Source organism: Emydura macquarii, unplaced genomic scaffold (genome assembly GCF_026122565.2).
Source record: "Emydura macquarii macquarii isolate MOO-44397 ecotype Brisbane River unplaced genomic scaffold, CSIRO-AGI_Emac_v2 contig_1644, whole genome shotgun sequence".
NCBI classification, from domain to species: domain Eukaryota; kingdom Metazoa; phylum Chordata; order Testudines; family Chelidae; genus Emydura; species Emydura macquarii.
Genome location: NW_027131781.1, coordinates 578648 through 596149, shown reverse-complemented (window position 1 = coordinate 596149; position 17502 = coordinate 578648). Strand labels below are relative to the sequence as shown.

Here is a 17502-nt window from a genome sequence, read left to right as displayed (position 1 = left end):
CCAAAAGAGTAGAGGGTGTGCATGATTTTTCGGCAGACGGCAAGAGAAAGCGAAAAAGGAGCCGCGCGATGGTGTGGCGGATGGGAAGACGCTGCAATCTGCTGCCGAAATCCTGTTCTTTGTGAGATTTCTCGGCGGAGACTTGTACGCGGTGAGAATTCCACCGGCGGGCCATTCAAATGTGGCCCACCAGTGAAATTGACTTTAACACCCCCGATAAAGATCCTGGGTACACACCCTAATGTAAATTCCCTGGGTTCACACCCTAATGAAATGTGCTGCGCACACCTACGAGTGCAAGTGTGTGTGGTAAGAGCTGAAAGCTGCCAACTTGGCTTGGCCATTATGGGAAGCTCAGCATGGAGGAGAGAGAGAATCTGGATTTACTAGTTAGTCTGGTGACTGTATATGACTACTAATTTCTGCAAAGGCCCTTCTCTCTCCTGTCCCCTTGTCCTCTCTCATCCCACAACCTCTCTTTCTTCACCTGTTGCATGTTTAAATCCTTGTTTATGAGCTCTTTGGGGCAGGGATTGTCTTTTAGCCCAATGTCTTATTTTGAGCATTTTATACACTATTAATGCACTATTAAACAGTTAATAAAGAGGTTGCCAACTGTATTACATTTGTTAATAGAAACCCAGTCTGTGTTATCTTAACCCAGTTTTATTATGTGAGCTGTATTTCCAGAGTCCCCTGGACAATAGCAACATTGGCCATTACTTGGTATAACTAATTCTGAGACAACATTAGCAGACCTGGGCAATATTGTATGGTATGGATACCAGCCATAACTAGTCTTGCAGTGGCTTTATTGTCAAATACATTACAAATCAATGCTAAATTATCTTTGATATCTTATCGTCAGCATTTTAGATCCAGACATTATGGTATCCCTTCAGTGCCTGATCCTGCCCCCCACTGAAGTCAATGTGAGCTTTACCTAGTGTCTTAGAGTATATACTGTATGTAGAGAGTGGGAGTATGCAGTGTGTGTAGACTATTGCATATGAGAATTTTTATGTCATACCTAGCTGTAGTGTTACAATAAGAAAGGCAGTGACGACATCTTGATGTGAAGACATCAAGAGATAAAGAATCCATTACTTTCACTGGAAGCTTGTTTCAAAAGCTAAATACCCTCACTGCTGAAAATTTGTACCTAATTTCTCATTTGAATTTGTCTGGCTTCAGCTTCCAGCCATCGGTTCTTGCTATGCCTTTTTCTGCTAGGTTAAAGAGACATTTAATACCTGGTGATTCTTCCCTGTGAAGATACTCAACTACGATAAACACATCACTTCTCAATCTTCTTTTGCATAAGCTAAACTGACTGAGCTCCTTCACTTACTCAGGATAAAGCATTTCTTCCAGCCCCCAAATATTTTTGTGGCTCTTCTCTGCACTCTCTCCAATTTGTAATATCCTTTTAAAAGTGTGCACACCAGAACTGGATGCAGTGTTCCAGTACTGGTCTCTCTAATACCATGTAAAGTAAAATCACCCACTGTTCCCTCGTCCCATGGATGTATATCCAAAGATTGCATTATCTGTTTCTGCCATGGCATCACGTTGGGAGCTCATGCTGAGCTACTGGTCCACTTGACCCCATAATCCTTCTCAGACCCTGTCTACACTTGCCTCCGAGATTCAGGGGCAGTCGATGGGAGTTACGCAAGCTACGCAAAAAACTTGCGTAACTCCCGTCGACTTCTCTGCTTCTCTTCTGCGTGCCGTCTTCACGGCACTGCAGTTCCCATCGACGCAGCGCTACGCCACTTGTGAAGGTGGTGTTAGTACGTCGATTTCTGCATCGACTGAGTGGGTCCTCACTGATCGCTCAGTCGATCCACAGAAATCGATCTGACGGTGGCGACTTTGCCGCCGTCAGTGTAGCTGTAGCCTCAGAGACATGGTTTTCCAGGCTACAGTCCTCCCTTCTGCAGGTATGGCCTGCACTCCTTGTTTCTGTTTGAATAGGAGCAGCTCACCAAGCAATCCAGATCTGCGCTATCTGACTACCCTGTCCCCATTGTTGTTTACCAAGCCACCAAATTTTGTGGGATCCACAAATTTCATCAGCACTGATTTTATGTTGACTTCCAGGTGACTGATAAAAATGTTGAATACCATCAAGCCTAAAACTAATCCCCACAGAAGCCCACTAGAAATATCCCATTTAATAATGATTGCATATTGGCAGCTACTTTTTGAGTTCTGTCAGCCAGTTCTTAGTCCATTTTACATGTGCTTTATTGATATTGTAGGGTGTTAGTTTTGTAAATGCCTGACCAAAGTCTAAGTATATATGTCAACACAGTTAACTTTGTCACCCAAACTTGTTATCCCAGGAAAGAATGAAATGACGTTTGTTTGACAAGACCTGTTTTCCATAAAAACATATTGAGAACATAAAACAATTGTATTCCTATCCTTTACTGATTGAATCCTGTATACATTTTTCCATTATTTTGCCTGAGATTGATGTCACGCTAATTGGCCTATAACTACCCAAGTCATCTTGCTTGTCTTTGTTGAATATTGGCACAACATTACCAATCTTACAGCCTTCTGGAATTCTCCAGTATTTCCAGATGTATTAAAAATTAATATCAACGGGCCAGAGATCTCTTCCATCATCTCTATTCGGATTCTTGGGTGTAAGTTATCTAGCTGAATGTAAGACCTTGGGTTGCTCGGTCAGAAATGTAATTACCTGTTTTCAGTGCAGATGGAGGTTTTCTATGCAACTCTGATATGTCCAAAAAAAGACTCTTTCGTATCCCAAACTTTGCTCCACCTAAAATATAAGCCTCCAAAGTGCAAACTCTGGAAAACCTAAAATGAAGAGATGGAGCATATTGAAGTTTTAGAAGTCCTGAGATTTATTGCTATTTGAGCAGTGACTCCCTTTTGAGTTCTGGGATACAGAACCTCCCTGGTGACAGTCAGCAGGGCAACAGATTGAGAAATCTTTGGTGAGTCAGAATCCTTAATGAGTTCAAAAGTGCTCTGTAAAAGAACATGTAATTGGCTCTGCACTGTCCCCTCTTCTTGTAAAGCTAGAATTGTTTGTTCTGCATGTAGGAATTGTAATCAACTCACTCCTTTGCCTTCTCTTTGTTAAGTCAGGTAGATTGAGCTCCTCACGTCTATCATGATAAGGCATGTTTTCTAATCCTGTAATCATTCTCATGGCTCTTCTCTAACCCTTTCCAGTTTATCATCATCCGTCTTGCACCATGGACACCAGAACCAGCTACAATATTACAGCAGTGGTCACATCAGTGCCAAGTACAGAGGTAAAATAACCTCTTTAATCCTACTTGAGCTTCGCCTATTTATGCATCCAAGGATTGCATTGGCTCCATTGGCCTTTCCACTCCATCACACAGGGAATTCATGTTCAGCTGCTTATCCACCATGCCCCCAAAGTCTTTTTCTTAGTCACTGCTTCCCAGGATGGAGTACCACCATCCTGTAAGCATGGCATACATTCTTTTTTCCTAGATGTATACATATACATTTAGCTGTATTCAAATATATATTGTATGCTTGCACCCACCTTACCAAGTGATCCAGATTACTCTGCATCAGTGACTTGTCCTCATGATTTACTGCTCCCCCAATTGTTCTGTCATCTGCAAACTTTACCTGGGATGGTTTTATGTTCTCTTCCAGGTCATGGATCAAAATGTTAAACAGGGGGAAGCCAAGAATCAATCCCTAGGGCACCTCTTTAGAAACACTTTTGTTTGATTACCATTCCCCATTTACAATTAAATGAGCCCCATCATTTACCCAGTTCTTAATCCATGTAATGTGTGCCATATTAATTGTGTATTGTTCTAGTTATTTAATCAAGATGTTGTGGGGTACCAGTAAAATGCTTTACGGCAATCTAAGTATATTCCATCAGCACTATCATATTCATCAACCAAACATGAAATCTCATCAAAAAAAGAAATCGTTAGTCTGACAGGAGCTGGTTTCCATGTGATTGACATTAAGTATATTACCCTCCTTTAATTCTTTACTGAGTCCAGTATCAACCACTCCATTATCTGGCCTGGGATTAAGGTCGGACTGACAAGCCTGTAACTGCCTGGTCACCCCGTTTACTCTTTTTAATACTAGTACCTTCCTAGGTCACCTTCCTGAGAACAGATCTGCAGGGGATGGGCTGCCTTCCATTGCACCTCAGCCGGAGGGTCCTCATAATACAAATCATCATCATAACAGGGGGATGGGGGGGGATCCGAGGTGCCCCTTCTGCAGGTGGGGGGGATGGGGGGGTCTGAGGTGCCCCCTCTGCAGGTGGGGGGGATGGGTGGGGGGGTCTGAGGTGCCCCCTCTGCAGGGGGGGATGGGTGGGGGGGTCTGAGATTCCCCCTCTGCAGGGGGGATGGGTGGGAGATCCGAGGCGCCCCCTCTGCAGTGGGGGGGATGGGGGGATCCGAGGCGCCCCCTCTCCAGGCAGGGGACGGGTGGGGGGGCTGACGGACGCAGCCCCTTTCTAGGTGGGGGAGGGGGATGGGGGACCTGAGGAGGCGCAGCGGGGCCCCGCACGGCCCCCTCCCTGCACTACCCCTTTCAGCCGCTGGGCGCCACCCCGTCCCCTACGGGCGGCTCTGTCGGCCAACCAGCCTGACCCTCCTTTATGCCCCGCCCCCGCCTCTGCTCATTGGCTGTATGTGGCAGTAAACACGCTGCGATTGGCTGGCAGGGGCGTCGGGCAGGTTAGGTTGCGCCCGGGATGGCAGGTGAGTTCGCGGAAATGGCTGCGCTGAGTGATTTGAACCAGTAACAGCCGGGCAGGGGGGAGGGGAGTCCGGTCGGGGCGCGAGCGTGGGGGAGGGCGCGGTGCCGGGGTCCATGTCCCGGCGGTGTCTCCGCCCCGCCCCGCCCCGGGGCCCTCGCAGTGGGCACGAGTCGCCCGCCCCGGGGCAGCGGGAGCGGGTCCCCCTGGCTGCGCCCCTCAGTGCCGGCCTCTGCTCGCCTCGTCGCTTTCCCGCCAGGCGCTGCGCGGCGTCGGCCCCTGCTCGCTGCCTCAGGGCGCCTCAGGGCGCCGTGCGGTGCCGAGCGAGCGAGCGAGCGAGCCCCGGGCCAGGCTCGCGGCGACGTGCGAGGACCCGAGGGTCCCTGGGACACTGAGCCCCGAGCGCCGCCCCCGGGTCTCCCGTGGCTCGCCGCCCGCCGGGGGCTGCCCTGTGCGAAGGACACCGGCGCTGCGGCCGGGCTGCGGCCCGAGTCTCTCCGCACCACGTCCCGTTCGTGCCCGAAGCGGGTCCCTGCCCACGGCAGCGTTGTTAGGCGGTAGGTGCCCCGGGCCTCCCCCGCCGCATCGTCTAGCGCAGACTGGACGGTCCCGGGCCGCCTTTGCTGTGCTGCTGCCCCAGCCCTGGACCTGGGGTCGCTCTGAGCCCGAGCAGGGTGACTTCGAGGAGGAGGAGAGCTGGCCTGTGCTGCAGAAGCTGGCCCCGGGGACAGTGCAGCACGTCTGGTCACCTGAGCCTGCCCCTGCCAACCCGCAGGCATTCTGGCGATTCACCTCGGAAAGCGTATTGGTGTAGACCGATCTTTGGGGGGATAAGACTGGTGAGGGTGTGTGTGGAGAGAGCCCCCATTCAGATCCCCAGCTGTGGACTTGCCTAGCGCTCCCTGGTTTGCAGTGGGGTTGGAGAGCATCACAGGCAGGCCGAAGATCCAGCCAAACCAGGGTGCTAATGTGCAGCTGAAGAAGAAATACTTTGCTTTCGCTTTGGAAGCGCCAGTGACCTTCCCAGACTGTCCTAGCAGGGTGTTGAAAAGTCAGGTGTGTCCAGGCTCTTCCCCCTGAAGCTATGTCCTTTTTGGAGCACTGTGAGCTATTTTCTTTGCTGAGAAAATCAGTAGTGCGAGAGACAGGCCCTGTTCCGCTGCCATGGCCTGCTTCCTACATAGCCTGGTGGAGGAAAGGGCCCTTCCTTTCACTCCCAGTGGCAGGGAGCAGCAGTTTGGGGCCCCTCTAACTCCCCAGGGACAACAGTGGAGTTCCATTCCTGTCTGGGAGAAACAGAAGTGGCTGCAGGGGTCCCATCTCCTGCCTTGCCAGAGAAGAAGGAATGGCAGTGGGGTGTTGTTTACCCCAGCAGGGGCGAATCTGTCTCAGGAGAACAGTGTTCTCAGCCTCCCCTTCCACATGGACCTTGTCTAGACAAGGATTTAAAGGTGTTGATAGTAACACACTGGCTAACATTACACTCTTAAATCCTAGTCTAGATGAGACTACATAGTTCGCTGCTGGAGTGGTGTTGGTCATTAAGTTTACGCCCTCATTGAGTTGCCTGGAAAAAATCCCCCTCCTGAGCTAATATAGACTCTGTGCAGATTCTGGCAGACATCACAGCCTCTGTTACTCACTTCACCTTCTTTAAGCTTATCTTCACAATCATGAGGTGATCACATGACTTCAGGAGCTGGGGTTTGAGGCCTATAATCTATGCCAACGGTTCCCAAACTAGGATGTGACCACTTGAGGGGATGCCAAAGATTACAGGGGTCCATGAGTCTTCTGTAATATTGAGGTCATTTAGCCCAACGGTTCTCAACCTGGGATGTGGGACCCCCTGGGGGGGGTGTCAAAGGTTATAGGGGGTCCATGAGTCTTCAGTAATATTGAGATCATTAGGTGCCCCCAAGCCGGCCCGTGCTGGCCGGAGCAGTCCCGTCCGCCCCCCCGAGCCCTGCGCAGGCTGGAGTGGAGGAGCAGCCCTCTTTTCCCCCCCCCCCAAACCAGTGCCTGCTGGTAATTTTTCATGGGGAGAGGGGCGTAGAACCATAACTTGCAAATGGGGTCCTTATCAATGAACAGGGTTGTTATGAAGATCAAATCTTCTAATGACTGAGAGACTTAGGTGCTATGGAGATGTGGGCCATATAGGCACCAAGATAGTAATGCTCCAATCAGGGTATTGGCCCCATAAAGAGACAGTCCCTGTCCTGGAGATTTTACAATTGAGAAGACACAAACAGGCGAAGCCTTGGCAATGGCTATATAATACAAAAGCAAATTAAGATGGTGTGTGAAGTTTCCACCTCTGCTGCAGAAAAAAATGTTGAAGCCAAAGATTTATCCAGATATCCAGTTTCAGGCCTTCATTTTCTGGGAGAAAGTGTCTGATGGAAATTGTCATGGGGGTAATGCTGGTATCTGTGTAATGGGTGCCCAGTTGCCTTTGCAGATTGGTGGATGAAATTATCACAGTGAAGATCATGACGACGTAAATTTTATATAAATTAAATGCAGTGCCTTCCCTTTCTCATCAGAAAGCTTGAAAAAGTCTCTCACTCTCGTAGGCTGTACATACATCTCCCACTGTTTCACCGTCATTGTTGGAGTATCAGAAGGAGTGCTAATATCCACAGGGCATCATCAGTGTGTCATCTGACACTACTCAGAGCAGGTCTATTTGACCTGGTGATAAGACAGCTAGTGCCTCCCTGGTCCGGTTGGTTCTTCTACTGTAGCTACCATTGGTGGAGCTGTGCTGGTGTTAGTGCAGTGGTGAGAGAGTTTCAGGGGGGTGGAGGTCTGGAAACAGAGGTGGCTGCATGTTGCAGAATGGTGGCACACTCTCTGTCGAGTTTATTCTGGCCTTAGCATGGCAATAGTTATCTACCTAGAGCAGAGCCAACTTCTTTCTGCTGCTGCTGGCTGCTGCTTCCTCGTCTCACTCTTTTTGTTCCCTTTGACATTAGTGCAGCATTTGACGTGGTGACCCATTCTTTTCTCTTGAACATAGCCTTTTGTTGTGATTCTGTTAAGAACATAAGAACGGCCATCCTGGGTCAGACCAATGGTCCGTCTAGCCCAGTGTCCTGTCTTCTGATTGTGGCCGATGCCATGTGCTTCAGAGGGAATGAACAGAGCAGCTAATCACCAAGTGATCCATCCTGTCGCCCGTTCCCAGCTTCTGGCATTCCTGCCAGTCTCCCCTTTGTCTCCATAGTTATAGTTCCTCTGCCCCAAAATCCTTCTTTAATGGAGTCCTACAAGGTTAAACTCTTGGGCCTTTGTATTCTGTGTACCTGCTCCTTCTGTCATCAGTTTATAATTCTAAAGAATACCTACTGCTTATACTCCCCTGTACCTATCTTCCAGCAGCTTTAATAATTCGACATGATCCGCCATCTTGGCCTCATAAAGTTATGGTTTCATCTCTTGCGAACTAAATGTCTGAGGCAATAATAATTCTCCTGTATAAGAGAAACCTCTTCAATTACCAGTTCCTCTCCTCTATCACCCATTTGCTTCCACTGCAAATTATAACAAACCAAATTAAGCTACATGGGTGTAAGGCACTCTTCTGCTGATTTGAGTCTCTACACAAGAAGGCTGCACTAAATTGATTTCAACTGCTGTGATTTCTCTGTATAGACAAATCCTGTGTCTCCTAGATAGGAATCTGAAGAGGCAGAGAGTAGCTGAGTTGTTTTCTGGCCAGGATCCATTAAATGCATGAGGAAGGCTTGTGGCGACATGGACCACTGCTCTAGAAGTAGTTTCAAGATTGCAGCCAGGCAGAATGGATGAAAATAACGATTATTTAAAAAACAGATTTATTGGATTTAAAGTTATTTTTAAATTAACTCTTTTTTTTTATTTGTGTTTAAACTCTGTGTGCAAAAACTGCCCACGCTGGGGGTACATGTGAAGGAGTGCCTATTTTTTTTGATAGTTGAGCCCTAAGTGACCAACCTATGATCACACAGTGAACCAGAGCCAGATTTAGATTTCTGAAAATCCTGAAAATATTGCTGCCCCATACTCCATGGAGTGTTTTGAAATGCTGCTATCCCCATCATGCTAACTTAAGTGCTTTTCATGATTTGTCTTTTTTCTTTTTTTGCAGGCCTTACTGACCAGTGATAGGATTGAAGATTGGGGATTGGAAAGCAGCCTTCATTCTCTCATTAGCTCCCCTTCCACCCTCTTGAGTATCAGCTGGTGTCTTCAGGTGCAGGACATTGCAAATATATATATATATATCATCCTATTCAGTGATTTAGCCAGCAGCCTGGAATGTACAAGGCTAAGTGTTGTCACGCCCAACTCCTCAACGCTAGCAATGACACTGGTCCCCTCCCAGCTAGTGCGAATGGGGTAATTGCACAGCGGAGGTGCATGTCTGAAATGGCACTGGATGCTGTGCTTCCCCCATCCCCCAACCTCTAAAGGCACTTTCCATTATCGCTGGCTTCTGTCCCCACCCAGTCCAAAGTCGTCTTCCCTCCAAGCCCAGGCACCTTCCACCAGTGCTGCCATACATTCCTGGGTTCATTCAGACAGCACTAGCCCCTGCCCTACCCACCCTACGCTCTTTTCAGTAGCATCAGCCCCTGGTTTGCTCCCCATTGTGGATTCTTTTTTATCTTGCTTTGTACATGATGATTCCAGAGCGGGATGGTCGGCCACCCAGGCTGTAATGTCGTCTCTGACGACCTGTCATGAGGGCGAGAGCTCCACTCCCAGGTTTTTTGTTGGTACCAGAGATGATGAGACAGACTTCCTGGGATCAAACATGAAGACAGATGAGATTGATTTCTTTGAGGACGATGAAGAGTCAGAGTCGGTAAGGAGGTCTTGATACTATGGATGGGAGTGCTTGTGTGTGTCCTGTATCCAGGCTTTCTCCTCAGTTGCTTGGTTTTTACATGTGTGGTCACTTTTGAGGTCCCAGGCTGTCACAACCTGCAGACCATACAGACCAGGCAGTGTGCTATAACAGTATGGAAATATAATGTCCGAGATCCCCATTGCCAAATGCAGCACGATCGCCCCACTGTGCACAGCACCCAATGCAAATTCTAGGGTTTTCTCTTTCAGGTGCTTTAAATGGTAGGAAGAGCATTAAATGGTAGGAAGAGCATTCTGGTGGCCTTGGCAGCTTCGTCCTTATGCTGGATCACAGATTGTCTGTCTGTCTGTACCTGATGCAGCAAGCTGCAGACAAGACAAATCTCCTTCTGTCCTGAGACTGCTTCCTTTTGCCTCTCTCCCAATCCCCTTTGTAAGTGGGACTATTCAGAGGCACTTCTGTACCCTTTCCTTCCTTTGGCGCTCTGTTACCCCTTTATCATTCTCAGTTAATGAGATGAATTCACCATGAGTAATGCAGACAGAGCACACTGAAGTCGTCATGTGACAGTGCTTTCTGTGCTGTGCTGCCCAAGGGCCTTGCGGGCTTTGAAGGACTTCTAGCTGTAGCTTTCTGGGTTCTGACCCTTTGGCCTCCGGTGTGTGATACGGGCTGAGCCTCTGAGGGTTGATGTAGACAAGTCTTGTACTGTGACTAGAAGGGGGAGCTGTAGTGACATGAAGTATGGTGGTTGATTGGATGGGAATGAGTAGAATGTTTTCCTATGTGAAAAGGATGAAGTAGCTCTGTAGAGATTCCTCTGTGTTTCCTGGTGCTGCTGCATGCCTTGAGTGGGGGGTGTCCAAAGGGACAGGATGTTGAGATGTTTTCTTGATATCTGGTTTAAGATTTAATAAGATGGTGTTTGGGGGCGGAAGGGATTTGAACCACCAGTCTCTTCCCTTGCCATATTATCCTGGATTTAGTGTTCAGATCACTGCTTCATATTTGCCTGGGACACACGAGATCCTAGATAGAGGCTGCTGAGCATTTCCTATTGTAAATATTTCCTTAAACCTGATGGTGTGAGCCAGTGATGGTACCCGCTCTTCTTCCAGGGCATTTAGTTCATTGTCAAAATCCCTCTAAATTAATAAAATGGTTTCTCTGACATCCTATTTGTGCAGGATTCACACTCCTGCGTCCAAGCTCTCTATTAAGAGACTGCTCAGCTAGAGCAATGAAATTGGCAAGTTTTCTGGGCACTGGGCTTTGAGCCAGGGAGGGGGGCTGCCACCTGGGCAAGTTGCAGGCGGCTGGCACCTGGCTGCCAGCCTGGGCGGTGGGCAACTGCCCCCCAATCCGAGCTGGGCAGAGGAGGCTTCTGCGCCGGCTGGGACCCAGGGATGTGGGCAGGTGGCTGCTGCCCGTATTCAAGCCAGGGTGCTGGAGGCTGTCCCTTGGCTTGGAGCTGGGGCACGGGTGGCTACCACCCAGCTGCGAGGCCAGCTCATGAGACGAGGCAAGCTCATGAGACGCAGTTCATGAGTCTGCCACCGGGCTCCTACCTGGGAGCTGGGACCTGGTGAGAAGCAGCGGTCTGCTGCCTGCCTCCCCCAGAAGGTAGCAGTTGCTGCCTGCCTCTCAACTGGGAGCTGTGACCAGGCAGGAAGCGGGCGGCTGCTGCGCGCCTTCCCCAAAAGCCAGTGGCTGCCACATGCCTCCCCTTTGGGAGCTGGGAGTGGGTGGGAAGTGGGCTGCTGTTGCCCGGCTTCCCCAGATGCTGGAAGCTGCCCCTTGCCTCCCCTTCACTCTGTTTTTCCCCAGGTACCCCCTGCCTGTGTCTCACGTAACCCCGGGGGTACACGTACCACAGGTTGAGAAACTATGTGCTAGAGAACCAGGTATTTTAAGATGCTTTTAATGGTTTCTGCTTGCTGAGTCCTGTCTCTCAGGTGGGATCTAAAGAGAGAATGAAGCATGCATGTGGGTTGGGGAATGCCCCCTTGTCTATTCACAAGTGCTGCCTCTATATACCATTTGCAATTTGAGTTCATTGAGCAAGTTGCCCTGTATGAAGCTGCCTGCTTCTCCCCTCAGCCTCCGGAACGGCAGATTGTGGTCGGAATCTGTGCCATGACCAAAAAGTCCAAGTCAAAGCCCATGACCCAAATCCTGGAACGTCTGTGCAAGTTTGAGTACATCACAGTGGTGATCATGGGAGAAGATGTCATTCTGAATGAGCCAGTGGAGAACTGGCCTCCTTGTGACTGCCTCATCTCCTTCCACTCGAAAGGTAAAGGTCTGGGCTAGCCCTTACTCCATGGGCCTGGTAGTGAAGAGCTTGCGTTAATAGCACCTTTTGCTGTTTTTCAGGATTCCCTCTGGATAAGGCAGTTGCTTATGCCAAGCTGTGCAATCCATTTCTGATTAATGACCTTGATATGCAGTATTACATCCAGGACAGGTAGGGGTTCAGTGGCCTGAAGAATCCTCCTTCCTTCCCCTGTGTGTGAACTGCCTGTCTGACCCCTGACTCCTGGTCTCCGACAGTGTGCTGTACTGTGCTCACTCAGTCTGCTTCTTCACCTTCCATGCGCTGGTGGGTAGAAATGGAGGGGGCCTTGGTTGCCTCTATTTAGTAGGTTTCCAGGTCATGATCGCCTCATTACTTTCAGGTGGGATCACGTAAGGAGAAAGAGTGGACCCTGTGTGGAAGCAAGTGTATTTTGACCTTTCCTTGTTAGTACAGTCTGTGGGGAAGGGCAGGGTGATGTTAAGACAAGGGAGTGAGCTCACAGAATGAGAGATTTGGAGTGATTAATGAGGAGTGGTTAGATCCTGGGATGGGGAAGCAGGGAGTGGCAGCAGCAAGGGCAGGTGAGATTCTGGGGAGGGGAAAACAGCCAACATTTTGAAGCTGAGTGCCAAAAGGGTAGGCTCCTAGGAAAGTGTCAGCTGTCCTGGGTGTCTGAACACTTGCAGCTCCCAGGAATACCAGCTGATTTGTTGGTGCCCAGCTCCTAACAAGTTCAGGCTGTGTATTTAAATGTGGATTTAGGAGTCAGATTTAGGCAGCAAGGTTTGAAATCTTTGGCCTTGGATGTTTAGGGCTAGAGTGTCACACCCAACCCCCCCTCCAAATCTGCATGCCCCAAACACTGCCTTTGAGTTGTGTGGCTGGCGTGCCCCCAAGCTCTGACTGGCACAAAGAAGATAAGCTATGGTTTTTACACCAATGGTTCCCATTTGGGACCTGTGGGTGCGAGGACTCTGCTGCTGCTAAGTGTCTCTGACCAGGGTAGAGGTTTCTTGTGGTGTGGTGGTCTGCCATGCTTGGTCATTCCTGTCCAGTCCTGGAGAGGGCTATTGGTGGTGCTCTGTTATCCTTAGGTGTCCTTGGTGGGTGGGTGCAGGTGAGTATGATGGGTACCCAGCTACCATTAGGCTGTGACGAAGTGGAAATATTTTTGAATCTTGTTTGTGCCTCAGTTTCCCCTATATGCTATGTTGTTACCCAGTGGGGTGGAAAAGGACTGTTTGCTCTCTAGGCAGGCTGAGAGACGTAGGTGTGGGTAATTGCCTAACTGTCTGGGTTTGGTCTCCATATCAGTGGAGCATCTGAGAAGACAGTGGCAAATCTAGTTGCCAGGACATTGACACATAGAAACCAATGACCCAGAGAGATATGGACTTCCCCACTTCTCCTTAGGGAAGCTGAACAACAATCCCCTGCTCGAAATCAAAGGACCAGAGAGGTGTGAGGTGGGGGATAAGAGTTGGCTGCTGGAAGGAGTCAGGGCTCACCTGGAATCTGATCAAGGAGGTTGGCTGGAGAAACAGATAGACAGAGGGGTTTACTGCAGCTTGGCTGAGCTCTGGGCTGACCATTCTTCTATGCTAACCTAAGGCCTTCCCATGCTGTGCTCCAACTGATTAATAAACCTGACTGTTTTCACAACGCTGTTTGAGTGTCACTGCAAATGCTTGATGAGGCATATTAATTCCTGACGCGTGTACAAGTCTCCCTAGGAGTCTGTCTCAGTTGGACTCACTGAACGGAACTCACATTGCAAAGCAGGAGTGATGAAGGCGCAAAGGTCTAGTCTAAGGAGGCAGTGAAGCTGTGTGGCTTACCCTGGAGGAAGAGTGAGACCCCTAAGGAACCTGGCACACTGAAGGAGTTTCTCTGAGAGATTGGGAACCCTAGCATAAGTCCTGTGGATCCGTGACATAGGCATCCTCGTGCAGGGTGGCCAGTGCTTTGCTGCTCAGAGGCATCCCAATTGGAGGAGAGGGGGCAGGTGTCTCTGGGCAGATGTGAGCAGGTGCTTTGCTTCCCTTAGTGTTATAAATGTGGCTTGGGCAGTCAGGTATAATGGTTAGGCAGTGTGGCATGCCTAGTGGTTAGAATAGTGGCTGTCAGGAACCAGGGGTCAGAGTAGGGTCAGGAGTCCAAGAGCGAGCCAAGAGGCAAGTCCATCACTAAAGCTGGCAAAGGATCCCACCTTGTTGCACGGGCACTTCCTGGAATTCCTCCTGGGGTTAAATGGGGCAGCTGGACCAATTAGGGGCCACGAGGAAAGCTGTCAATCTGGGCTTTCGAGGTGGTACTTCCTAGGATGTTTATCTTCATAGGGTCTGTGTGGTGATGCCTGTGGTCCTAGCATGCCTGTCAGGTGGCAACATGGAGACTCTAGCCATCCTGCAGACCTGGGTTCTAGTCCCATCCCTGCTGAACCTCAAACCTAGACCTTGTTGCGTTCACTCTTCGTTGCTTTAATCCCTATTTAGTGATAAATTGCTTCATGTTTTGTATTGAGGTCACCAGCTGTGACCTTTCCACCTACTGCGTTGGTTGCAGCTGACTTCTTGCTGTGTCCCTTGCAGGCGAGAAGTGTACCGGATCCTGCAGGAGGAGGGCATAGACTTGCCCCGCTATGCCGTGCTCAATCGAGATCCTGACAAGCCTGATGGTAAGTGCACCCAGAGGGCAGTGGGAGGGCAGATGGCAAGTTCATCTCCATAGAGCACTCTGCTTTAATTGACTCGGCCTCAGATAAATCTGGGACTATAGCTCAGGTACACAGGGATGCTGCTGCTTCCCAACATCCATTTACATACCAGGCTGGCATGCCTGGCTCCCCGCTCTGCCTTTGGTGCTGAGGCCTCAGAGGGCCAGCCTGCTATTATTCTCACGTACACGCGGCAGCAGCCCCTAGATGCCCGGGCAGCATGGCTGTGATCAGAGCTGACTCCACCAGGAGAGCCCTTCCAAGGATGGTTCTCAAGGGGACTTTCCGTAAAGATTGGACACTGGTGGCAAGCCTGAACAGGCCTGACTCACAGCCCATGCTGCTAACCTGGGTGTGGAGTAGAAGGTCCAAATGCCAACACTGACAGGCCAGGACTGAAGGACCCAATGCTGGAGGTGGGGCGGTGGGGAGTGGTGAGCTGGGTCTCCTGAAGCAGGCTTTCCCCATTCCTGACCAGCTCCTGCTGTGCTTTGTCTACAGAGTGCAATCTAGTAGAGGGAGAGGACCAAGTAGAGGTGAATGGAGCCGTGTTCCCCAAGCCGTTTGTAGAGAAGCCAGTCAGTGCGGAGGATCACAACGTTTATATTTACTACCCAACCTCGGCAGGTGGGGGCAGCCAGAGGCTTTTCCGGAAGGTGAGGGGAACTCCAGTTGCCACTGGCCATTGGCTGTGGGGCAGACACTTCACAGCTGGCCTGTCAGCAGTGAGACAGGACTCCCACGTACCCTGAGGCCAGAGATACACCACCGGAGGGATGAGTTCATGGGTCTGGGAGAGGCATGTGGGGACCTCTTGGAGGGGTTGTTGGGGAAATCCGGTTTCAAGATAACCGAGATTTTGTTATGTTTGTGAATGCCATGTTAAGAACATGTAGCTAAATCCCAGCAAGTCAGGAATTGCTGAAGAGAAGGTTCCAGCAGCAGTACCTGGCTTGTGTGCTCAGGCACACCATGCACAGTAATAGAACAGCTCCAGAAGAGCCTAGTAGACTTCAGGTGATGGTTGCTCAAGTGCCCATCCCATCAACATGACCACTAGAAGTCATGGATAGTACCAGCTAAGGCAGTTTTCATTCAGAAGCCTTAGCATCCAAACTTCCTGCTATTTAAATGTTTATGGTGTGTCTACACTACAGAATTAACTCCAGTAGTCTACCCTAGCATGATTTCCTTCAAAGTTAGCCTATCACAAGGAAGAGTGTCCACACCAACAGCTGAGTGTTGGTGGGGACACGTGTTGGATCCACTCTGGAGCTCTGCTCACTTGAGTGTGGTGCTAAGCCTTTGGTGGCACATCTCATGGTTTTCTGCCCTGCACATTACCAACCCCTCTATGAATATGTCATCTTACCCTGGTGTACTCTTTGCTCTCCATGCTTGTTGTCACTCTCATGGGCTTGCTTATTTGTTTTTTCTCCCCTTTTTTTTTCTTCTCCCATGCTTTCTGTTTTTTATTTAGCTTGTGCGTTCTTTAGGGCAGGGACCATCTTTTCCTCTGGGTTTTTACTATGCCTAGCACAATACAAATACTAAATTATCAAACAGACTGTTTAGTGACAGTTAAGGTTGCCCCAGAACACGCTCCACCCACCCAAAATCTTCACAGCATGGAAATAGATTAAGGGGAAAGACTTGTGCATTCCTTTCCACCTTCCTGTTGCCTACAATGCTGTTAACAGCTTGCTCCAGTGCTCTATAAGGCTTTCACTTCATCTCCTGTAGATACAAAACAGAAATGTGGACCATTTCCTTGACTGCCATTGAAGTTGGGGGTTTATGACCTTAGTCAATGATATGGGCAATGAACTGCGTGGGAATTTAAACAGCAGTTAGTTGAGATGACATTTGAATTTTTGATCTCCTTTTTCTGCCCTCAGAAGTGATTGGTAGCATTCACATCATGAGAGATTTGCTGTCAAATTCAGTAGGTTAGCTCAGCGTGCAAATTTTTGATTATGGATAAAAAATTATAAAATGTTCTATAGACAAGCGCTATGATTGTATGGCTGGTATTTGAGCAATCAGTGCATTAAGAGCAGCAGTGTGGCCAGAGCGCTGTAGGTTTCTTGCAAAAGAAGGGTACAAAAAAGTGACACACTCCTGTGTAAATGCCAAAAGGGGTGATTTTTTTGTTTTTTGTTTGAGCTCCTGTTCTCTCTATATTGAGTCGTTTTTCTCAAATAATCAGAAAATTCAAATAGTGTCAAATTTACATTCTGTGGTTTGGTTTTTATCATATCAATATGATTTTTACAAACTAAAGGTTTAGAGCTCCCATTAAACTGAAAACTTCTGACTCAGCATAAATTATAGAGTTACTACTAACACCTCCGTAATTACAATATGTGGTGGCTATTATCCACTAAGTTCTTTTAATGTGTTGGGGACAACATCTTGTTTCAGAAGGTGGAGGAAGTAACCAGGGGACTGCCACTTTAGATTTGATTCTTACTAACATGGAGGAATTGGTTGTGACTCTGAAGGTTGAAGGCAATTTCGATAAACGTGATCAGGAAATGATAGATTTAATGGTTCAAAGGAAAGGAAGGAGTGTCATATGTAAGTTACAGGAAGTAATTGTCCTGCTCTGCTTGGCACTGGTGGGGCCTCAGCTGAGTGCTTTGTCCAGTTCTGGGTCCCACACTTTAGGAAAGATGGAGAGAAAAAAAAAAAAACAGGTTTAGAAAACGTGGGCTATGAGGAAAGGTTAAAAAAACTGGGCATGTTTAGCTTTGAGAAAAGGAGACTGTGACTAGGTCCCACCTCAATCTCCAGTATGTTAAAGGCTGTTATACAGAGGACTGTGACCAAGTGTTCTCCCTGTCCATTGAAGGCAGGACAAGAAG

The 17502-nt window shown here is 48.9% G+C and overlaps 1 protein-coding gene across 1 annotated transcript in view; it reads left to right on the top strand.

Moving 5' to 3' along the window:
* The first annotated feature begins 4734 nt into the window (after positions 1-4734).
* Positions 4735-17502, top strand: part of PPIP5K1 (diphosphoinositol pentakisphosphate kinase 1) — a 96756-nt gene continuing 83988 nt past the window's right edge. Inside the window, exons 1-7 of the mRNA XM_067555390.1 lie at positions 4735-4763; positions 8895-8999; positions 9440-9614; positions 11721-11916; positions 11997-12087; positions 14511-14596; positions 15137-15291. Coding sequence (XP_067411491.1) covers positions 9468-9614; positions 11721-11916; positions 11997-12087; positions 14511-14596; positions 15137-15291 — 675 coding nt within the window. The 5' untranslated portion in view covers positions 4735-4763; positions 8895-8999; positions 9440-9467. The remainder of the gene's footprint in view (positions 4764-8894; positions 9000-9439; positions 9615-11720; positions 11917-11996; positions 12088-14510; positions 14597-15136; positions 15292-17502) is intronic.